This window comes from Spermophilus citellus, assembly GCF_964194105.1.
Source record: "Spermophilus citellus genome assembly, chromosome: 6".
NCBI lineage: Eukaryota > Metazoa > Chordata > Mammalia > Rodentia > Sciuridae > Spermophilus > Spermophilus citellus.
The window spans coordinates 108240563-108265338 of NC_138187.1; the positions used below are offsets into that span (position 1 = coordinate 108240563).

Here is a 24776-nt window from a genome sequence, read left to right on the forward strand (position 1 = left end):
AATAAGAAGATGGTTGAGAAACTTAGAAAGTTATCTCTTCTATTTTAAGGAAGCAAAGGACTAGATCATTCTCAATAGTCTCCCCCTTTTTATTTTGAAAAATTTTAACCTACAGAAGTGAAAGAAAAGCACAACCTATATGCCTTTCACTTTGATGGATTAGTGTTTAACATTTTGTTGTATTCGTTTTCTTATACATAGACATAGAAGGGAGTCATATAGAAAGTAAGTCACAAACACAGTAATTCTCTAACTACTTTAGCATGTGTTTTCTGAGAAGACAATCTATGCCTAAACACAGTACTTTTATCACACCCAGGAAATTTTTAATTACTGCAATATTATCTACTATGTAGCTTATATTCTTCTTTCCCCCAGTTGTCCCAATAATGGCCTCCTTAGTTTGCTTTTTTTTTTTTTTTTAATATAGGATCCAGTCAAAGTTCATTCATTGCATTTAGTTGTCTTATAGTCACCAGGCTAGGTCTGATGGTGCATGCCTGTAATCCCAGCAACTCACTCAGGAGGCTGAGGCAGAAGGATTGCAAGTTTGAGGCCATCCTCAACAATTTAGAGAAGCCCAAAGCAACTTAGCAAGACCCTATCTCAAAAATAAAAAATAAAAATTTAAGGACTGGGAGTATGACTCAGTGGTTAAGCACTGCTGGGTTCAATCCTGGACACTGAAGAAAAAAAAAAAAAACGTAAAAAAAGAATAGGGGCTGGGGATGTGGCTCAAGCGGTAGCGTGCTCACCTGGCATGCGCACGGCGCTGGGTTCGATCCTCAGCACCACATAAAAATAAAGAGGTTGTGTCTGCCAAAAACTAAAAAATAAATATTAAAAAATTCTCTCTCTCTCTCTCTCTCTCTCTCTCTCTCTCTAATAAAAAAAAAAAAAAAAAAAAAAAAGAATAGCCACCGTTCTTCTGCCTGAAAGGACCAGGCCATTTTTCTTATAGAATGTCCCACTATGTCCAGACTTACCTGATTTTTTCATTATGATTATATTCTATTTAGCACATTTGACAAGAAAACTAACAGAGGAAATGCTATAGCCTTTGGGTTTTCATCACATCTGGAGGCATATGGCATCAGTTTGTCCAACTACTGACTATAACCAGTTTAGTCATTTGGATAAAGTGATATGCACCATATTTTTCCATTGCAAAGGTATGCATTCTCCTTGTAATTTAGGGAAAATGGGAGGAAAAGGATACTTTGAATCCATGTGAATATCATTTATCCACCACCCTTCTTCCAATAGTTTTATCATCCACGATCTATTCACTGAGGGCCGCAAAATGATGATTACCAAATTCTCTGCCCTTACATCTATGTTTAATCATTTAATTAACTGACTTTTTTTTCTTTTCTTTCTTTTTTGGTACTGGGGATTAAACCTGGGCACTCTCCCACTGAGCAACACCCCCAGCCCTTTCTATTTTTTTATTTTGAGACAGGATCTCACTAAACTGGTGGTACATGTTTACTGGTGAGATTGCTGAGATTACAGGAGTACACCACTGTGCCCAGCTTTTTGTGGATCTTTATTTTTCAACATCCATATATATTATTACTTTATTCCTTCTAGTAATTGTATGATAGTCTGACATTTAGATTATTTCTACTTTCTTAGTATTATAGGCAACTACAGTTAATATTCTAGAAGATGTCTTTGCATGTTGATCTATAGACTAGATCCCAAGAAGTGAAATGGTTAAATAGCCCTTACTGATTTGCACTTGTGCAAGGTCTTCCTCATGTCTTTACCAACACCATTAACATTTTTGATGTTTTTCTGTTTACTAATAAGATTGTTACTTCGTTTTGGTTGACTACTAATTTCTTCTAAGATTGCTCACATCTGTAGGAGTTATTTTTCTAGTTGAGGTTTTATTTACAGGTAATTTGGCTGTCTGAACTTTTACTGCCCAAATTCTGGTATTAAATATGTTTGGGTAAATGTTTTATGAAATTTCTTGCTATATGCATTAGTGATATACTCCCTTTAAAATTGCTTTGATTCACTTTCCTAACTTGCTTTTCAAATTCTGACTGTCTAAAATTAGGAATCCAGTAGGTTCACATAGGGAAGAACACTTTGAAGTCTCATATTAATGTTTGTTACATGTATTAAATTTTTCCCCTTCTATGTTTTGATATTATATGTATAGTTTTACACAATAAAAAGTTGTGCATTTTATATTAAATGTCTTTTGATGTTTTTCCCTATAAGTTCTAGGTTTTTTCGCTTTATTTAGGTTGGCCTTTCTTATCTAGCATTTTTTTCTAATCTTTTATTCTAGTGTATGGTTATTTGTAGACACACTAGAATCTTTTGGATACATGAAGTTCATTTTTACTCATCAATTTTGTCAACACATTTTTAATAATTTATCCTTTGTCATTAATTTTAAATGCTGTATTATACACCATGTTTTTATATATATACAAGGATTGTTTGAGGATGTTCTTGCAATAGACCATATTGTTGAAGTGAATATTTTGATATCTAGTTGGGAAAGTCCCTTATTGTTTGTCAAATATTACTAATCATGTAATTTTATTCCCATTTAAAAGGGGGAAAATCAACTTTTCCATTTATGCTTCCTCCAACAATATGAGAATGCATAGTTTTCCAGGCCTGGGAGAAACTTGCTAGAATATAGAGCCAAGGTTAAGTAAGACTTGAATAAACTTAGATAACACATCTTTAATTTTTATATCTGTTAAACCAGGAGAAATCAAATAGGTTTTTAATATTGTTGAAGTGTTACCCTCTTGTTTAATGAGCTGTTAACTACTACCCCTTCTAGTTTTAATCCTCTCTGGTAATTTGGAATCGTATTACCTATATACATTTCCTTTCCCCTTCCAGCTTCCTAGCATTTCTTTTTCCTCTTCCCCTACCCAATCCATCCAGTTTTCTGTCTAGAGAAATCTCATTTGTTCCTAAAGACCCAGTTTGGATAGTGCCTTTTCTAGGAAGTTTTTCTTTATGCCAATGATAGGAAGATTGTTCTAACCTCTGTGCTTCATATTATTTATTCCTGTTCTTTATCAATGTCAAAGTTTAGGCCAGATCAGGATATATGACACATGCCATAAAATGATTGTTGAAAAGAATAAAATATCCCTGCCTTCAGAGAGCTCACTAGAGAATGAAACTAAAAGCTTAGAATTAAAGAAAAATAGATAACAAAAGCAGACATTATATATATTTTTTTAAAAAGCACTGACAGATGAGGTTTTATGTAAAATTTTTGCCAACCTGACCAGGTTTATATTTTATTGCTTATGTCCGAAGCTTTAGATAATGTGGTTTGAACACAGGAAGGCCTTCCAGATGAGATGTGGCACAAACCTTAAAGACATGCATGGGTCCAAATGAGTTGTTATCGTGGGAGTTTCAGAGTTGTAAAGGAAAACATTAAGAAGTGAGATTACATGCTTCTTATAATGTGTAGTTGAGTTGTAAGTGAATGGATATTTGGAATCTTTTCTGTTTTTTTTCTTAGTACTGGATGAATGAATACACCTCATCTATTGGAATTGGAGTTTTTCATTCAGGAATTGAAGTATATGGAAGAGGTACGTGTACACACAGTTTAAATACTTTTCTGAATATTTTGTCCTTTAAAAAATTGCAAAATTGGGCTGGGGATGTGGCTCAAGCGGTAGCGCGCTCGCCTGGCATGCGTGCGGCCCGGGTTCGATTCTCAGCACCACATACCAACAAAGATGTTGTGTCCACCGAGAACTAAAAAATAAATATTAAAAATTCTCTCTCTCTCTCTCTCTCTCTCTCTCCCTCTCACTCTATCTTAAAAAAAAAAAAAATTGCAAAATCATGATTATAACTTTTTTCTTTTTTTTTAAACCACTCCCATATGTTATTGCAGAAAGTGAAGTGAGGGTGGAGGGAAAATCCCCATATTTGTTTGTACTGTTTTGGAAAATTTTCCAAAATAGAATGTATCTAGGGAGAAAGTTCTCAAAATACAGAGGTGTACATTCATTTTATCATCTTTTATTCTAAATACTATGTGTTAACAAAATACTTCCCTTTTGAGATCATTTTACTATGATAGTTTGTTTTGCTCTAATGTATATTGTTAAGAGTCCCTAAGAAACTTTGCATTATGAAAACAATCATTTTGTCTGGAACAAAGTGTTGTGTTAGACAGTGTCAAATTTGAAATACCAATTTCCTGAGGGAATTTCAGTAATAAATTTGGTTTTGTAAACCTATAAATACACATCTATAAAGTCTAAAGACTTTGCTGAGCAAATCCTGCTTTAGATTACATCTAGATTTTGCTCAAGAATGATGGCCTTTGTCATAAACTCAGCCTTTTTCATTCTTGTTACCTTTATTATGCTTCATTATGATAAACATGACAGGAGTTATTTAAACCAAGCAGCTGTGTTTTCAACAGCTTTTTTCTTTGTTCTGGTTCCCACTCTCGGTAAAAGATGATCTATTCCTGATCAGGTTGTAACTGGTAACTAGTAATGATCTGTCCTTAAGATAGATCACATTGCCCACTTCATGAGGGTTATGATAATATACCAGTTTGAAGCATAAACTTAATCTACAGCAGAAATGCCCGTATTTACATCAGCGAAACAGTCTTAATAAACTCTTAAGAATGTTATTGTGGCTTTCTCAGAGTTACTCCTGAGATTACATGTCAGCTTTAGCTAAAATAAATAATGACCCATTTTCTTAAATGTACCAATCCTTTTGTTTTTTGTTTTGTTTTTTTGATGGTGAGGATGGAACTCGACCTGGTGCATGCTGAGCAGGTGCTCTAGCACACAGCTATATCCCCAGCCCTGCCCCCTTTTTTATTCCACATTAGCTGCCTCTAGATACAGTTTAGCATATTAAATCTGAGCTATAAAGATCTTCTGTTTAAGCTCCATTTTATTTGAAAGGCTGCACCTACCAAATAATCCCAAGAAACAATGAGATGGGCTGAGGTTGTAGCTCCGTGGTAGAGTGCTCGCCCTGCACATGGAAGGTACTGGGTTCAATCCTCAGCACCACATAAAAATAAAGGTATTGTGTGCATCTAAAACTAAAAAAAAAAAAAGAAACAATGAGATGTTTGGGCTGAAAGTTTTAATGATTAGAGTATTGCTATAGGTGCTATCATGGTGTGTGCATTTGTTCTCTTGATTTGTGTGGCTTTCACCAAAATTGTACTTGTATTCCTTCTTGACTGAAATTTGGTTCATATGCTACAGTTAAAGTGCCATCAAGTTTTGAACCACATGAACTACTGTGCAGTAGTTGATGGCATGTAGCATTTTCTGTTTTTCAGATGAAGTAACTGAGGCTCAAACCTGCTGAAAGTCATATGCTAACAAGTAGGATTTGAAAATTTGAACCCAAATGTTCTTATATGCTGGGCCATTGTTCTGTTACTTGCATAATTATTGTTCCTCTTCATAAAATGATTTAGGAATAATTAGAAGCATGATTCAAAACATGTCCATGTAAACATAGCAAAACTATGACCAAATATATTCTTGAAAGTGGATGATTGCTTCTTTTATAAAAGAATAAGTGGATCTTTGTCTTTCCTTACTATAATTGAAAGAGTTAAATCTAGATGTGATTTTTCTTATGTCCAATCTGATTATCTACAATATCTCTATAAAATTCTATCATTAAAAAGTGTGAAATTTGGGGCTGGGGTTGTGGCTCAGCAGTAGAGCACACACCTAGCATATGCAGGGCCGTGGGTTCAATCCTGAGCACCACATAAAAATAATAAATAAATAAAGATATTGTGATCAACTACAACTAAAAAATAAATATTTTTAAAAATGTGAAATTTATATTTCAGAATTAAATACTAAATACTTTCTCATCTACGTAATTTTTTTTCTGAAAGATCTAAATCCAGAGTATACTTAGTATCTGCCTTGTTCTTTCCTATGCTTTGTTCTAAGACCTTTTAAGATTATATTTAATAAATCTTAAGTGATTAGATTAATTTAAATATTGTTTGGAATTCTTTGTATCTACTAAGACTTAACCACTTAAAAATCTGCCTGAGAAAATAGAACTGTGGTCAGAAATTTTTCCTCCTTTCTGATTTGAAACTATTCTCTGCTTTTGTTCTAGAGGAGAATTTATATCTGATGAGGTGGTCATACATGCAGTGTACTCCTAGCTAAAAGATTATTGTGCAGAGTGTGACTGTATGAGGGGTGGGTGTATATGTTAATTTTGATAGCTTATTTTTGGAACAAGGGAAATTAAATTCACTGTTTTAGGTTTGATGTTTCACCTTTACTCCAGCATAAATCCAGTGTTGATCCCAGGAACCATGAAAACTCATGCCATTAGACAGTTTCTCCACTCAAGTGTAAGTTTGAAAAGTGACAAAACACTGAGCTGACCATCTACTTAGTTTGGCATGATGCTTTTGCAGAGAGACTGTTCACTTTTGAGTTTTGGTCACTCCTTTTTTGTGAGTACAAAGTAAATATAATAGTCAAGATTACCTTTGAGTATCTTTTATTATTCAAGTTTCAGATCTTTGTGACAACTGTTTCTCTACTAGTAATAGTTAAATGAGATGATCATGAAAGCATTTAATAAACTGAAAAATATTTAGATGTTATCATTATCCTCATCATTGATTAAAGCTAATTGAGCATTCTGGTTAAATTTTATGTGATAAATACTAAAAATCATGAGTTTTCTCTTTGCAGAATTTGCTTATGGTGGCCATCCATATCCTTTTTCTGGAATATTTGAAATTTCCCCAGGAAATGCTTCTGAACTAGGAGAAACATTTAAATTTAAGTAAGTAGGGAGGATAATTTTCATTACACTGTCTTAGGAACCAAAGCTTGTTCTTTAGGCATATAGAATTCATTCTGTAAAATTGAAACCTAAAAAGTTAAAATGTTTGTTTTATTTGCTGACATAATATATGTGTATGTATTTATTTAAGTTGTTTTGCAAAGGTGAAAATTAGTCAAGTAAAGTGTCTAAAATAAACTTCTGTTGGTTTTCTTCAGGACCTATATAGGTTATTCTGTCTGATTTTTAAATATTTGTGTCTTTGTATAACCCAGGTTCTGCCTCAGAAAACTCCTACCCAATTATCAGTCCCCATCTCCCAAAACGGGAAAAGTTTTATTGTGACCTAAATTTATCATTATTTAAAATACCTTCATCTTCCCAATGAAAGTAACACTATACATTTGAAATAACTAAACATCTGATTAGCCTGGAAACTATAATTAAGATACAGGTGTCACATATAATGATAAACCTCAAACATGTGGATGTCTGTAATCCCATCAGCTCAGGAGCCTGAGTAGAAGGATGCCAAGTTCAAAGCCAGCCTCTGCAACTTAGCAAGGCCCTAAGCAACTTAGTGAAACTCTGTTTCTAAATATAAAATGGAATGGGAATGTGACTTAAGTGGTTAAGCGCCCCTGGGTTCAAGCCCCACTTAAAAAAAAAAAAATGTGTGTGGATATAAGTGTTCTCCAGAGCCTTACAAGTGATAAACAGCAATGAAAATCTAAATACTAATAATCAAATTTCTATTTCTTAATTAAAGAGAAATAATTTGTACTAATATTTAGAATCTTAGTTTCAAGAACCTTTAAAGAAACTTGTGGACCAACTACAGTAATCCCAGTGACTCAGGCAGCTAAGGCAGGAGTTCAAAACCAGCCTCAGCAAGTTTGTGAGGCTCTAAGCAACCTAGCAAGACCCTGACTCAAATTTTTAAAAAGGACAGGGATGTGGCTCAGTGGTTCAATCCTGGTACCCAAGGAAAAGAAAAGAAACTTGTGGGCCTATGATAGTTAACTTGCCAAGTGAAAAATAATGACAAAATGAGGTTATAACATAGAGAAGTTCAGTACAGGGCTTACTGCAAAGTTGTAACTCTGAGCTTACCACTGAATCAAACCATTTAGGTATAGAAGTGCTATAATGTATCTTGAATCCATTCCTTAGGTCTCCTTTAAGCAAAACTGCTTGATAATAAAACAACTTTCTAATTATTTTCAGCCTTCTTTGACACCTACCTTGTATCTGACTAAAATTCTGCCTTTTATTGAATGAATAATGTCTATTGCATTTTCCAGGGTAGTACTTTCTGGTTATTTTTGTTTCATATTTTTTATAATGCTTTTAAAAACGTAGTCAGGTTTGAGAGTTCATCTCACTGCATAGTGGCAGCAGATAAGTTAAAAGATTATTTCTAAGTGAAAATATGGCCAGCCCTTTGCTGATGAGTATAATTAAGCAAGAATATTTTTAGCATGGAACTCGTTCTCTAATGACATACATTGTTTCATAAAGAAGACAACTTGTATATTTGTATAATATAGAAAACAGTGTACTTACAAGCTTGTTGCAGAAAAGTTGGAGCTAAAACAATTGAAATTTTAAAAATATTTCATTTACCTTTAGTCTTATTGATCCTGATTTATTACTTCAATCATAACATTCCTGGAAATAAACAAGCTTTTAAATATGCTTATAAATAACTGAACCTCACACAGCTATGTTCTCTTTTTCTTCCATTTTTTCATTTTTATCTTTTCTTTCTGTTCTTTAAGAGAAGCTGTTGTTTTAGGGAGCACTGACTTCCTAGAAGATGATATAGAAAAAATTGTAGAAGAACTGGGAAAAGAATATAAAGGCAATGCATATCATTTGATGCATAAAAACTGCAATCACTTTTCTTCAGCTTTATCAGAGGTAAATTAAATTTTATTCTAAAAGTTCTTTGGATAAATAATAATAAAATAATATACTTGCTGTTCCACTATATTCAGTCTTGTTTCATTTCTTTTTCTGATTATCCTTGTTGTATGAAAAATAGTATTTGTATTTCTTTCTCTTGTATGATCTTTTCTGAGTTGGCAACTTCCGAGTTAGTACATCTTTAAATGGTAATTCTTTTCATTCCCTTACCATCAGGACAGGGTACAAGTAGTTGTCTCTTATTCTTACTCATTTTATTGCAATATCATGTTAATGTTCCTTGGAAGTGACGCATATCCAAGAAAAACAACTTTAAAATGGGAAAGGTTTATTTTGGCTCATGGTTTCAGTCCATGGTAGGTCAGCCGTTTTGGTTTTGGGCCTATGGCAGCATAGCACATCATGACAGGGAACATGTAGTGGATTGAGCTGTTTATCTCATAGTGGCCAGAAAGCAGAGAGAGAAAAAGAGGGCCAGGTCCTATGTCCTCTTCAAGAACATACCCCCAATTATCTGATAACATACTACTAGGACCCACATCTTAAAAGATTCTGCCACATCCCAATAGCACCTCACACTGGTGACCAAGCACATGAACCTTTGGATATTTAAGATCCAAACATATCTTACCTGAAATTTTCACTTTAAAAAAAGAAATGCTGGCCAGATGCAGCGGCACCCTATAATCCCAGAGGCTGAGACAGGGAGAGTCACGAGTTCAAAGCCAGCTTTAGCAACAGCGAGGTGCCAAGCAACTCAGTGAGACCCTGTCTCTAAATGAAATACAAAATAGATCTGAAATGTGGCTCACATCCCCAGGGTCAATTGCCTCTGAGTTCAATCCCCAGTACTTTAAAAAAAAAAAAAAAAAAAAATGCCGGGCTAGAGTTGTAGCTCATGGATAATGTGCTTGCCTGGCATGTGTGAGGCACTGGGTTCGATCCTTAGCACCACATAATAAATAAGTAAATAAATAAATAAATAAAACAAAGGTTTTGTGGCCATCTACAACTAAAAAATAAATGATAAAAAGAAATGCCTAGACTTCTGTTTCTTAGCTACTAGGGTTTTGCTGAATTTCACTTGCCAAGTGAAGAATAAATTTTAAAATGAGGTTATAATATAGAAATTCAGTATAGGGCTTAAAATTTTGCTAAATTTTAGTTGCCAACATGAATTTTTTTCCTGGCTCTTATTAATAAGAATTCATTTCTCCTATCTTGATTTTATTCTGCAAACCTATGATAGGCACTTGCCTTTCCAATCCTTGAATCCCAAGCAGAAGACCAAAACTATATAAAATTAAAGGACCATAAAGAGAAGGTGGAGGGAAGGAATAAAGAAGATTATAAAATAAGATCTAGAGAATTAAATAGCACTTGAGATGGCACCCCAACTTTATCTCTCAGATCATTACAGCGACAGCATCAAGGTAACACAGAAATTGTGGAAGGTGTAAAGGAGAAAATGAGCTGCTATTTCAGTGACCCTCTCTACTGAAATGCTTGGCTCCTGGCCTTTTTCACTTCCCTCATGGCTTCTATAGCATTGCTTTCGAAGAGGGCTATAGGGATCTGTAACTGTGCAAGCCAAAGTATGTGTCATTAGCTAGCAGTGTTACCCATGACTTTGAAACATGTGGTATCCTTGCCCCACTATGAATGTACTAATCCAGGTCTTATTTTAACAAAATCCTCAGATGACTCACATGAAAATAAAAGTTTGAGAAGCACTACCAATAGTCTAGTACTTGTATTAATACCGTAGAGGTGACCTAGTTGATTTTCAGGAAAGGGAGGGCAGGTGGATCTGAGCTGCTTTTTTTCGCCTTCCCAGTACTGGGGATTGAACCCAAAGGTAATTTATCACTGAACTACATTCTCAGTCTTTATTTTAAGACAAGATTTCATTAAGCTGCTGAGGCTGGCCTCAAACTTAAAATCCTCCTGTCTCAGCCTCCGTAGTCACATCACAGTTGTAAGGTTTTTTTACTTCAGATATTACATTTTTAGGGAATTCATTCAAAGATTCATAGGATGTTAAAATGGGCAGAGATAATAGCATCTAATCCAGTGTTCTCCTTTTATAGGCAAGGAAATGGGTTCCAATTAGAAAAAGATGTATCAAAGATTGTTATGAAGAACTCATTAGATCCTGACTTCTTATTCAAGTGCTTGTTAAGCTTTATTATTACTTCCTCTGATTCTGATTTGTTCTCTCCCCAAAATAAATTGGTAACTTTATTGAACACCTATACTACCACCTCAGCCAGCCCTGACATGCCCCTGAAACCGTGTTAAGGTTGGGAGCCATTGTTTTAGGCCACAGTTTTCATGTTTTCTTCTTTATGAATGCTAAATTGTTAAAGAAACTAAGACCCGGAAGTTAAGTGATTTAACCAAGGCCACCCAACTTGTTTCTGGCCGTGCTGAAATTAGAATTCAAATGGGAAGAGATATAAGAAGCTATTTTAGTGAACCCCATATAAATGGAAGCAAACAAATTTAATATTAGGGCCTTTAAAGACAGGTAATAAAACTGTTGTGCTTTTACATTATTAACAACATAGTTGAGGAGGTGTGTGTCATATAACCAGTTGCAGAGAGACAAAATCATCGACAATTATATTTGATTGTTTATATGTATACTTTTAGGTAGACGTTCCAAAAATTCTAAGCATGATCACCATTTAAATACAATGTTAGCAGTAAAGGTACTTTCTGTCCACAGGGATTAGCAAACTATTATGGCCTGCTACCCAATACCAGCCTGCCATTTATGTTTGTGCAGCCTATGAACTAAGGTGGTTTTTACATTTTTCAGTTATTGACAGATCAAAACAGGGATATTCACATAATGACACATATAGAATATGTGAAGTTCAAATTTCAGTATCTATAAAGTTAACTGAAATACAACCATGTTCATTCATTTCCCTGTTACCTTTACAGCTCTCATGCTGAAATGGGAATTGAGTAGTTACAACAAAGACTTTATGGCATTAAATGTAGAACATGTATTGTTTGGGCCTTTACAAAAAAGTTTGCCAACCTTTAGTCAATAACTGAGATCCATTTGAATCTGATTTAGATTGGCTTAAACATAGAGAAAACATTTTATCTCCCAAAACACGAAGTACAGAATACGACAGGCTTCCTGTCAATACGGTCACTGTCTCAATTTTAATGTGACAAGAGGCCCCTAATGTCTTTCCACCTCTTGAAACTGCAATCCTTAGACCACTGACTGCTCTCAGGCTGTGGCTCCCCTTATAGTTTTCAGATAGCTGTAGTAATATTAGGCACAACATCCAGAGAATGAAAAAAAACTGTCTCTTCCTTCGGTTTTCTCTCAGAAACAGTGAAACCCCCCCCCCCCACCCTGTTTATCCTCCTCTTCCAAAAACAGGCCATATTTCCTGAAATGGGGGCAAATGGCCAATTCTAAAATAGTCATTAGCATTACCATAACTAAATGCCACTGGCCTAATCTAAATATTTTACTTTTAAATATATATAAAAGTAGGATAGTATAATAATGAGTCCTATATGCCTGTTACTGCTTCAAAAATTATTACTTATGGCTAACTTTGTTTCATCTATGAGCTCCCCACTCCAGAATACCAGGACCAACCTCAGATTTTGAGAAAAATCCCAAATATTGTTTTATTTCAGTTATAAATATTCACTCATAGCTCTCTAAAAGATGATTATTTTTAACATCAAAATGTTATTGGACCTAAAAAAAAAAAAACAATGTCATTCCTTAATACTATCCAATTATACAATGTTCAAATTTCCCCAGTTGTCATGATTTTTTAATAGTTAAGTTTGAATCAGAATCTAAACAAAGTTCATTCAACTGCACTGTGAATGAGGTATATTCCACATAGAAAAAACAGGATAGATCTTTGTTTCTTTTTCTTTACTTATTAGTTTTCAAAAAATAAGTTGGGAAGGGGAGGGAAAGAAGTACCAGGGACTGAAATGGAACAAATTTTATTCCGTGCATGTGTGATTATGTCAGAATGAACCCCATATTTTCTGTAACTATAATGCACTAATAAAAAATAATAAATTAAAAAGGAAAAAAAAAGTCAGTTTCTATGCAGGAGTGAGTTAACATCCCAGACTACTGTCTTTAGAAAGGCCTGCCTATAATGTTGACCCCCCACTCCCCAGTCTGGAAACTTGGATTTCAGGAGGGTTCTCAGTTTCTAGAACTGGTGGAAGTGACTTCACTGCACCTAAGCTATTTATACAAATCACTTGGTTTATGGTATATACTTGCTTTTTATCTAGGAATCTAGAATTTTGTTACCAGGTTGGCAAAGTATATGACCAGGACCCTACAAAAACCTTAGGCACTAGTCTGGAGGAGGGAACAAAAAACCAAACATATCACCTGGGGTGATGGTGCACACCTATAATTCCAGCTACTCAAGAGACTGAGGCAGAAAGATCGAAAGTTCTGGGCCTGCCTCAGCAACTTAGAAAGACTTAGGGTAGAGTATTCAATCCCCAATACCAGAAAAAGAACTAGCAACATGTTCCATCAGCCTAGCTGCTGCTGAGATCCACATGCACACCCACCAACACAATTTCATGTAGAATTTCCCAAAGCAGCTATGTTAAACCTGTAAATACTAAATTTACTGTTAGGGGTTTGAATACATTTGCAATGGAAAAAAAAAAACGGTAGGGAAGTTTTTGTTTGTTTTTTAATGGTTTTGTATTTTGTGGTTTATTGAATCATGAATATATGATAGAAATTGAGGTAAAATGTTTCATGCTTATAATTTTATAAGTGCTAGAGGGATTTTCTCACCAAGGAATATTGCAAAGCAAAAGTGTTAGTAGGACAACTTCCTTGTTTGCTGCTCTAGGAAGTTAAATCCTTTGAGTATTAAAAGCAAAAAATGTCTGCATGACCCATGATTTTTACTGGATGGGGGGGGGGGGATTCTTTTGTTGTTGTTTTGTTTTGTTTGCCTATTGGAGCAACTGGGAAAAGAAAGAACATGAAAATAGAGACACTCTCCAGATGTAAATATTATTATTAAAAGTTTTTAAAAGCAGTTTTCAGTTGTTAATAAACTTATAAAATCTAATGGTGATTGGCCATCCCAGAGTGCCTATGATGTGCCTGTGTTTTAGTAGATTTTAGAAAGGGCTTAGGAAAACCTTATTTAATCACTTGAACTTAGAAACTTGGCTGTGTAGCCCTCTCACATCTTTTGGCAGCTTTTTTGTTTGTTTGGTATCCTGAATTCACAGATCCTAATTGCCTAGACTTGTTTCTTAAACTAAAACCTGACATTGATTGTTATATTGTTTGGGCCTCAGCACAAGCTGAGTTAAACTGAAAGGTACAGGCTCAGGGAACAAGACTTCTATTTGGAAATCACTGTAGATTTAGAACACCCTTCTGTGAGGCTCTAACCTATAAAAACATGAATGTTGGCTGAATCATCTGGGCCATTTGCAGGTGTCCATAGGAAAGGCCTTCCCTGGTGAAATCAAGCTGTTAATTAGCTGGGTATTTCTAGTACAGGGACTAATTGCCTTTCTGACTTTTGATTATTGCCCAAAGTTACAAGGAATAGGGAAATCCCACATCACCAGAACTGTGACCCCTGCACCCACTCCTCACATGGATGTTTCACTGCAGTCTAATCTAAGGACTTTCTAGATTAATTGCTGTGTACTGATAGCTAGCTTTCTTCCTTCACCTCTACCTTTCTCCTGGTACACATACCTTAGTAAGATGATTACTAAATGTAACTCCCCCAGAAACAGAATAATCTTCTATTGGCTATTCAGTAAATATATTTATCAGGAAGAAAGTGGAGCAGACGATTCTATAAACCCATTTTGAAATTTTCTGAAAATTCAGGATTTAATTCTGACCCATCCCTAATGGGTCAGAATGATAGATACATCTTTTCTGATTATGGTACATAAAAATATTTTCCTACAAAAGCTTTTACCTCTTTAATATGTCCCTTTCAGACAAAAGGTCTCAATGAAAGTAAAGAGACCATTTTTAAGATGTGAGGTTATAATTGTTCAATGAGACGTACTGATTTTTGTAACAACATCAAAAAACCAAAACCCTGGTACCTGAGGAGGCTCTAAGGAAGAAGACTTGTCTTTTAATACTGAGTCTTTGTCTTTCAATATGCTTCTTCCTAAAGAAAACCTTTCCATGCTGCCTTTATAAATTCTACATGACTTGGAATTCATACAGACTGCTGACCCTGTGCACACACCTTGCTGCTGACTGCAAGACAGCAGGGTGGCTTCAGCTCCTGCACTTCCCACACAACACCTACACATGTCATCCACACTCTGAATCTAACAGATGGATCTGGAACTCACTGCCTTTGAGTAGTCCATCTGAAAAAAAAAAAAAAAATTCAACCTGTTTTTCTATCTGAAACAAAGACTCAACCAATTTTTCAACTTGATTGGAAACCTAGAGGCTTCTCCAGGCTTTACCCCATGTTCCTTTTCCTTGCTAATTTTGTTTTATGTTCTTTTATATCCTTTCACTGTAAATGAAAATACAACTACATACCGAGTCTTAACGTATCTTAGCATATCATATACTCTTAGCATATCATCAAAACTAAAGGTAGTTTTTAGGAACAGTTCCCTCCCTAGAATTCTCCAAAGGTTACCAATTTTATTCTTGACCCATCTTTGATCAATGGGATCCTCTTTGAGAAGGCTCCTGGTTTGTTCTAAATAATCTTTGATTACCTTTTTGTTTCCTAGTATAACAAGATATTCCAGGCTTATTTCTGATAAGAAATACTTAGAAACTTTAATCTGCTCATTACTACTAAATTGCTAGTAGATTCTAGATTTCTTTTTTCCCCTAGTAGATAGAAGTAGGACTTTTTGTAGATTCATGGTAATGTTTTTACCACAAATTCAGGCCATAGGGCTTTAACTTAACCTTATCAGTATAATGTCTGTGTGTTCTCTATCTCAAGTCAAAAAATCCAAGTTGTCAGCAACAAGAACATAATTACTCATTTTGTTTTATCTTTCCATACCTAAAGCAGCTTTAGAATAATAGCATCACCACTGCAGTCAACAACAATATCATTACTAGAAAGTTGTAGGTTTGGGGAGTTTATTCAGTCCTTAAGAGTATAACTTATTTAAAGACATACAAATTTGTGTTTCACAGTAAATTAGAATCATTTCTCTATTTAGTTTTACCACCAACTCAACTCAGTAATGAATTAATCTCCTTTGTTCTGTTACCCCTTTGTTTTTTTTGCAGATCAAACCCAAGATTTACACATGCTAGCCAAGTGCTTTACCACTGAGCTGCAGATTTATCTGTTTATCTTTTTTTTTAAGAAATAGGGTTTTAAAATTTAATTTTGTTTTATATAAATTCTTTCCATGGTTCCAATGTCAGATCTAAAAAATGTGGTAGTATATTCATGGAAATCTAACTTCCATTTCACTCCCCTGTACCCTTCTTTGACTTCCAGAACTTTAATTTATGGTATTTTTTTTAATTTGTCACATTTTAATCTACCAAGTTTCTGTAATTTGTTAAAGCAGCCATAGGGTGCTAGTACAAATGTCAGTACCTGGAAGTATAGGGTGCTATAATAACAAATACCTAAAAACATACAAATAATTTTAGAATTATTAAGGGAGATATAAAGGCTGGAGTTTGAAGTGTTTGACAGAAAAAAAGCCTAGCCTAGATTAACCTTGTATAGACTATTAATAGAAACATGGATATTAAAGGTGCTGCTAGTCAAGGCTCAGAAGGAAATGAGGAACATGCTATTGAAAACTGGACAAAAGGGTATCCTTGATACATGGTGGCAGAAAGCTTAACTGAATTTTTCCTTATAGTTGTATGAAAAGCAGAACTTGTTAGCAGTAAACTTGGATATTTAGCTGAGATTTCCAAGCAAAGTATAGAAGTGCCACCAATTTTCTTTTTTTTAATATTTTTTAGTTGTAGATGGACACAGTACTTATTTATTTAGTTATTTTTATGTGGTGCTGAGGATTGAACCCCAGTGCCTCACATATGCGAGGCAAGTACTCTGCCACTGAGCCACAATCCCAGCCCCCTACTTTCTTCTTAATGCTTATATTAAACCATGAAAAGATTGATAAGTTGGGAAAACTGTTACGCAAAAAAAAGGAATCATTACTTGATGATTGGGGAATCCTCATCCTATGCAGATTGCAAAAGATGCTAAAATCTAGAACTTTACTGTTAGGAAAGCATGCTATAGAAAGAAGTCTAAGGTTATACTAAACTGCCTTTCCAGCTGCTACAGGGATTAAATGTATGATTCATGGATCCTTTCAACCATCTCAGCAGAAACCAAAAATAGCGATGAATTATCCAGAAAAGATCTGCGAAGGGATTCTCTTGTCTAATGGAGGCAATCCCATGACAAACAGGAGGTCTGCTGGGCACAGTGGCACATGCCTGTAATCCCAGCAGCTCAGGAGGCCAAGGCAGGAGGATTACATGTACAAAGCCAGCCTCAACAATTTAGCAAGGCCCTGAACAACTTAGTGATCTCAAAATAATTAATTAATTAGTTAATTAAGTAGGTCTGGGGGCTACTGGTGGCTCAGTGGTTAAGACCCCTGGGTTCAATCCCTGGTACTCCCATCGCGTCCACCCCACCCCACCCAAAAACAACAACACACAAGAGACCTATTACATTTATATTAACAGGAACACTGGCAGCTTGGACTGAAAGTATAGAGGGAGGACAAAATGAAAACAAGAGTCGAGACTCTGAAAATTCTAGACATAAAATAGACCAGAGAAAGTTTGACTCCAGGGACAGGATCAGGGGCCCAAAGGGCAGAGTGAGAAACCTATGGAGGTTACACAGTTGGACTTCAAAATTATTTGGACAAATGACTCCTTTCTTCCTTTCCTTTTCTCTCTTTTTGATTTAGAATGTCAATTATTGTTATTCTGTCCCAACATTATATTTTGGGAGCATCATATTCACAGTTTTCTCCACTTTTTTTTTTTTTTTTTTTTTTTTTAGCAGTACAGCAATACCCCATTTTCCAAGGGAGATACATTCCCAGAGCCCCAGTGCATGCCTGGAACCACAAATAGTACCAAATCCTCTACTAGTTTTCCATGTGATCAAGTTTGGTTTATACATTAGGCATAGTAAGGGATTAACAATACTAATAAAATAGAACAGTTGGGATAGTATACTATAAGTTAGGTAAACATGGTCTCAAGACATATGTTAATATTTTCAGACCTCAGTTGACCACAGGTAACTGAAACTGTGGAAAGTAAAACTATGGATAAGGAAGGACTCCTAAACAGCCTAGATTCATTCTGCAACAGAGAAATTTCTCATTTCTTTTCTCAGCTGAATAGTCCTATGTGGATATACCACAATTTATTCAACCAATTCCCATTAATGTTACTTGGGTTATTTTAGTCTTTTTCTATTGCAGAGAGTGCTATAATGAATATCTTATGCATAACTCTTTATTTTTGCCAGTATATCTCTGAAATGGATTCCTAGAAAAGAGGTTTCTGGATTGAAACTTAAAAGCAAAAGTGGTCATGTTGTTTAAAACAAATACTTTTTGAATCCTAGCCATAGTAAGAAGTAAATTTTATATTATGACTCAGTTTATACATATAATATCAGTTTCATCACTATCAACAACAGTTTTTGTTTTGTTTTAAAAATTCAGGTTGTAATGCTAAGTGACCTACTAATAGATCTGGACCCAAAGCTTTCAAAACTTGACCCAAGTGTTGTCACTTTTTTTTTTTTAAAGAGCCAGATAGTAAATATTTTAGGCTTATAGATGAACTGTTGTTCATGGTCTCAACTCTGCCTCTGCCTTAATAGTCCAAGAATCATAGGCAGTACCTAAATGAGTTAGACATGGCTATTCCAATAAAATTTCATCTAGAAAATAGGTGGCTGTATATTATGTAACTATTTCAGGCTAATCAAGCCAAAGATTGGGATGAAGTCAGCTTTGCCTGTAACACATGGAAAAATATGAAAGAATAAAATTCACACTCAAAAAGAAGAATGATGAGGGAAATGACTTAAACAGCAGTGGCTAACACATTAAATATTTTTAGTCACAAATTGATTAATCTCAAAGTATGTAGATATCCCTAAATACCTTTCACGTTTACCACTGCTTTTAAGAATAGACAGATGTCACAAGGCCCTGGTTTCAATTCCTAACACCACATAAAAAAAAAAAGAGTAGATAAGGCTAGGATTGTGGCTCATTGATAAAGCCCTTGCCTAGCATGTGTGAGGCACTGGGTTCCATTTTTAGCACCACGTATAAATAAATTAATAAACAAAATAAAGTTCCATCAACAATTTAAAAAAAATTTTTTTTAAAAAAGAGTAGACAGGAATGGTATCATATAAGGTTGTTGCCCCTTTTCTCCCAGATCTAGTCCGTGTACACATTCTTCAGACATTTTAAATACTGTCTGCCTCTCTGTACTCTCAGGCACTGGGATGGGTGTTAAATAATCAAAAATTAGCAGAACACACTCCCTTCCCTCAAGTGAAATTATCTCACTTTTCCTATTCAAAATACCTGTAGTGACCATTAAGGGGTACAGCTAAATCTCTGGTGGGGTGGTGGGGTAATGTTGCATAATTACTGATGCCCATCTTTTTTCTAAGTTTTAACTCATTTTTGGACATAGGTATTTTGAAACTCCTTTGCAAGGTCATTAACTAAAGATACACAGATATTTAAGATGGCAATTTCAGATCACATGATCATAATCTTTGGCATGACTGGAGGCAAAAGCACCAAAGTGGAAGTGGAACCAGGGACTCAGTTAGGGTTGTGTGCAAGAGGGAGAGGATAATAAAAGTAAATTTAGCATTATAAAAAACCTAGCTTACTGTTTGAAGTGAGGGGAAAGGGCTCAGGTGCACTGAAGACAAGAGAAAGATGATAAATGGGCAAAGAGATGTAGCAGATCATCAGTTGAAAGGGATTCCTCCTGGCACTAGAGCCTTAAGACAAGCTTGGCCAAATTTCCATGGCTTGTTCTGACCATATATTCACTGGGGATATTTCTTTATGGAATAGTATGAGCTTCTTTCAAACAAGTGGATCAGGCACAGAAGTAAAGTTTCTGGGGAAAATGGGGTGAATACAGAATGGAGGAATGTAGTAAAGAATCTATGAAAAAGGAAAATTGACAGGAAAATACCCAAGATTAACTCTTCCAACTGCCTGGGGCTTTAATTGCTCTAATAATATCTTGTATTAACGAGTGTCTCTTCTGTGTTGTTCAAAGTACTTTTACATGTGTCTCAGAGAAGTTCAAGAATCAAAGAAAGGAAGCAGCCCAGTGGAATTAACTAGATTTTACAGGCGTAAAAAGTAAGCAGCTTGACAAGGCTCTTCAGAAAGGAAGGAGTGGAATTGACAGAAGGGACCCCAGGCTCCTGAGTTAAGGAGCTGCTTCTCATCAAAAGCCAGGAGTGACAGCACTGAAGGCTGGTCTGCAGTGGCTTTTCTGTACATTCACCTTCTTCCTCTCCTCTCCTTCCTTGGCTGTTGACCAGATAACCTTGACCTCTCTTACCTAATACAGAACTCTTTCTCCTCGGTAGATTCTTTGTGGGAAAGAGATTCCGCGCTGGATCAATCGACTTGCCTACTTCAGCTCCTGTATACCCTTTCTACAGAGTTGCCTCCCAAAGGAGTGGCTCACTCCTGCAGCCCTGCAGTCTAGTGTCAGCCAAGAGCTCCAGGATGAACTGGAAGAAGCAGAAGATGCTGCAGCATCTGCTGCCATGGCAAGTGCTACAGCAGGCTCCAGACCCGGGCGCCACACTAAACTATAAATGTCTCCAAAGTCACACCTTCAAAACTGTCACTGGCAGTTGAATATCACTAGAGAAAAGTAAACAGAGTAAGCATCCTTTGGATATTTCGTATGCAAAGATGGCTCTCCCCCAAATCCCAGTTTTTCAGCTCAGGATTATATTTGTAATCAAAAACAAATCACTTGGCGCAGGAGGGAGAACTTTGTATGAAGCTGCCCTCGGTTTTTTTTACCCACTTGTAAATTTGGAGTTACTTCTTGTTTTATACAAGCTCTGTTAAGTTATGTTTACAGTATTTTGTATTGCTGTTTACAAATCTTGCATGGACTTCTGCCACCATGAAAGAAGAAAATCTTCGTCTTCAAAAATTAGGCAGGTAATCTTTGTACACTTCCTGATAAATACCAGAGCTACAGCATAAATTTTAGGCACACAAAAAGGTACTTACACAATTATAGTTACCATCACCTGCTTAAGAATTGTCTTTTAGACTTGTTTTTGTTTTATTAACATTTTTGGCACCAGGATGCAGAGAACCAAACTGGCCTGATATGAAGGAGCACATACAGCCCCGAGGGCTCGGGACCCTGGGTCAGTTCCTTTTTACACTCCTCCCACTCTGAGTAGCACAGCTCCCAAGGTGCCCATGAAACCATTGGTTTCATCCCAAATATCCATCCACCTGGGCAGGGTGGAGTTCTTGTGTCTGTCTGGCTTTGATGCCTCTGATTCTATAATTAAGATGTTTTTGTTGAAGATAGTCTTCTTGTAACTGACAAGTGTTTTTGCACATGTGTTGGGGGAGGGGCTTCACTTTCATTTTAATACATTATAATTTCCTCCCCACACAGGTTTTTGTTGATGGGGTAGGAATATCCTAAGTGGTAGCCATCGAGTAGCAGTTTGAGTTAACATTCAACTGCTCTTAACTATTCAGGCTGCCTTTTATACTAGACCTTGAAAACTAGAATCTAAAGAAACACACCCCAAAAAAAGGTAATTCTTTGATATTTCATACTTTTTTATGTACTATATCAGAAAGGGTATGTCAGAGTTTGTTAGTTTGTCTTGGGAGTAGTTTCACCTCATAATAGAATGCCTGTTCTCATTGACCTCTTTCTAAAACCATATTTGTATGTCTCAAATTTATCTATGTTCTTTCAAATGTCTGTCTCTTACCTAACATACTCTAAGAATGAAACTGTTGCCACAGACAAATCCTCATAGCAAGGAAGAGCTGTCTGCTCGAGTCTACTCCCAGTTTGACCCTTGGATGTAAGAAGCAAGTCATTACATGTCAAATTCAATTTTTCTGCCTTAAGAATGAATGTCCTAGGTAAAATATTGGATGTAGTATATAAATGATCCAAGGCAGTGACTTCAGCTTTATATATATTGTTAGTTTTGAAGTTATTTACATTTATTTAAACTTTCAGATTCGATTATTTACTATTGCTCTATGTGACGATACATAGCTTTCAGTAAACTACATTTTTAACTTTTAAATAAGCTAATTTTGATTGATTTTTTATCAACTTAAGCACACCCTCTTAATAGGGAAAATAAACCTTGGGTTATAAGCATTGGCCTGAGGAAAATGAAGCCACTCTACTTTTTGACTGTTCTGTTTCCAGAGAGGAAAGTCTTTACAAATTACTCTCAGTAATTTAAGCACCTCTTTCAAAGATGTGATAGAAAGAAGAAGTATATGATCTTTATGAAGTGTTGACTTGAAAAAACATTAAAGCTCTAACAGGAAGTTGTTCACTGAAAGTACCAAAACCCATGTTAGTAGGAAATGTTTGATGCAGTTGGCTTGGGATTTTTATAACAATGTGGATTACAGTTTTCTAATCTATTCAAATGTACATGTTTTAAACCTGGGTACTGACCCACAGGACTAGGCATTAGTTGGATACCTCTTGGTGAACAGACAGAAACATCCCATCTGTGTTTATCCATATTTCAGCAACACAGCACACAAATGAATTTATTGTTATTTTGTTGTATTTACTTTCATCTGCATCTGCAGCATTTGGAGTTTAAAAATAGTATAAAGGGTCATTGTAGAAATAATTAGTGGTCTTGGGCCACACTATCAGCAGATAAAATTCTGGACCTGAGGTTCCTTGCAATCTAATTGTACTTGAGTTTGAGAGAAAAAAATATATGTTACTTCAGAAAATCTCTCAAGGTCCTTCTCTACAGTTCAAATTGAGAATGAATTTAATTAATTTAACCCACTTTTCCTCACCCTTAGAGGAAACAAATCTTGTTCTCAATCTGATCTCTAAGAAGAAATCTCATGTCAAAAATCTAGTTATTAATATACATGCAATCAGTTTAGTGGAATATACTTTTTGTTGTAACCAAGTGAAACATATCTCTCCTGGTGGGTTAGACGGTAATAATAGTATTAGGTCAAAAGTTTCTGGTTTCTGCTGTTTGTTTTAAATACCCTAGGGGTTCTTTAACCCTAAGAAGGGAGCATCAGCTTTGGAAAGTGTGACTTGTGGAAGTGTAGAAGGCTGTGTACAATCCTAGAGCGCCTCCACTTGACGCCTGAACTCCAGCCAACTATTGCTCTGACCCACAGCAATAGCATAAGTTACCCATCACCAGCATTTGTACAGAGCAGGGAATTCTGGTTTTAGTCAATTGATAGCATTGTGTGTATGGGGAGATTCAGCACCACAGACAGCTGCAGGACTATTTCCATGGCTTCTTCCATCACGAAACGGGTAGAAACACATTCGCTGCTTCAGGGTTCTAATCTGTATGTCTTATGGCTCCATTTCTGTAAAATACCCTTTAATTTTGATACATGCTATATTTTCATTAAATGACTAAGTTTAAAAGATTTCAGATTTATTCAACAAGTTGGCCATCTGCCATTGTATCCTCTTTTCTTCAGTATGTTTTAAGAATGCAGCTCAATTGTTAGACTTTAATTGTCTACTCGGTCCATACACATACATCTTTACTATCAAAAGGTGTTACAGCTGTCAAAGAATCTTCATAGACCTGAAGATAATTTCTTGTGAAGTTGAATGCAAACGTACTGTCATTCATAGTGTTTATATAAAATACCAGGAATCTTCACTTTTGCTACCTTGATATAGCATTGGGCTATCATGTTACAACATTGAAATACATCAATTTATTAAAAAATACTTTTATAAGAAATGTTTTATTGTGCTTTCTTACTTACAGGAGACTACACTGTTGTGTATTTGTGTTGGGGGTGGAGTGGGAGGTTATTTCTAAAATCCAAGAACCCTATCTACAGGAACATGGCCGCCCCCTCTCCATCATGTTTTCCTACTATATTTATTCACATATATTCCTCTTGCTCTCCCTCAAGCCCAAGGGGCCAGCACCCTAACTCTAAAAGAGCACATAGCCATGCCTGCTCACAAGCCACAGATGCCTGCTCAGACTTCTTGAGGAGTAGAGGCAAGTGGGTAGGCTGGGACTCCCCAAGAACACAAGGAGAGACCTACAGAGGAAGAGCCCTACACACTCACCCATCTTAAAGTAGCAATTGAATAGGAGCCTGGGTGACTGAGTTCCTTATTTCCCATGAACCTGTTGTGCTTGGCCCCTCCAACCTGACTCTCTTCCTTTCTCCCCCACTGACTTTTGTACTAGCTGTCTCCACTAATTTAAAAACTTCCTTTGAACTAAGTATTGTTAAGTAAACAAATAGCAGTCTTTTGTGGTCTGTCAATGCTCATCCACTCTTTGCTATGTAAGAATGAGTTACAATTCATCAATTCTCCCCTCAGGAAGAAGAACTAAAGGGGACCTGTCACCCTAGTCTAATATAGTTTTTTAAAAGACTGCAATAAGGTTACCAACTCAGATCTGGTAAAGCAACTTCAGTATCTTGCCTTCAGAAATGATGTCAAGAATACTGGGGAACAGCAGCCTTCCCCTGCCCCCATTATTATCTGTTTCTGAAGTTGTTCTTATCACCCAGGTATTAACTTTGTTCAAACCTTGCAGAAGTGTGTACTAGTAAAAATTAATGACTTCTTGCTATACTTTGCAAAAGGTAAGTTGGTGACAAACAACTACTTATTTCTTTATAGATTCAAAATCCAGAGAAATATGAAACCTTCTCAAGTCTGTCCACTTTAATAT

At 35.8% G+C, this 24776-nt stretch overlaps 1 protein-coding gene across 2 annotated transcripts in view; it reads left to right on the top strand.

Moving 5' to 3' along the window:
- DESI2 (desumoylating isopeptidase 2) overlaps positions 1–23106 on the top strand; it is a 49875-nt gene extending 26769 nt beyond the window's left edge. For both annotated transcript variants that reach the window (XM_081299895.1, XM_081299894.1), the window contains 4 exons: positions 3521–3593; positions 6735–6828; positions 8610–8751; positions 20415–23106. In XM_081299895.1, coding sequence (XP_081156021.1) covers positions 3527–3593; positions 6735–6828; positions 8610–8751; positions 20415–20648 — 537 coding nt within the window. In that variant the 5' untranslated portion in view covers positions 3521–3526 and the 3' untranslated portion in view covers positions 20649–23106. The remainder of the gene's footprint in view (positions 1–3520; positions 3594–6734; positions 6829–8609; positions 8752–20414) is intronic.
- Positions 23107–24776: the final 1670 nt, after the last annotated feature.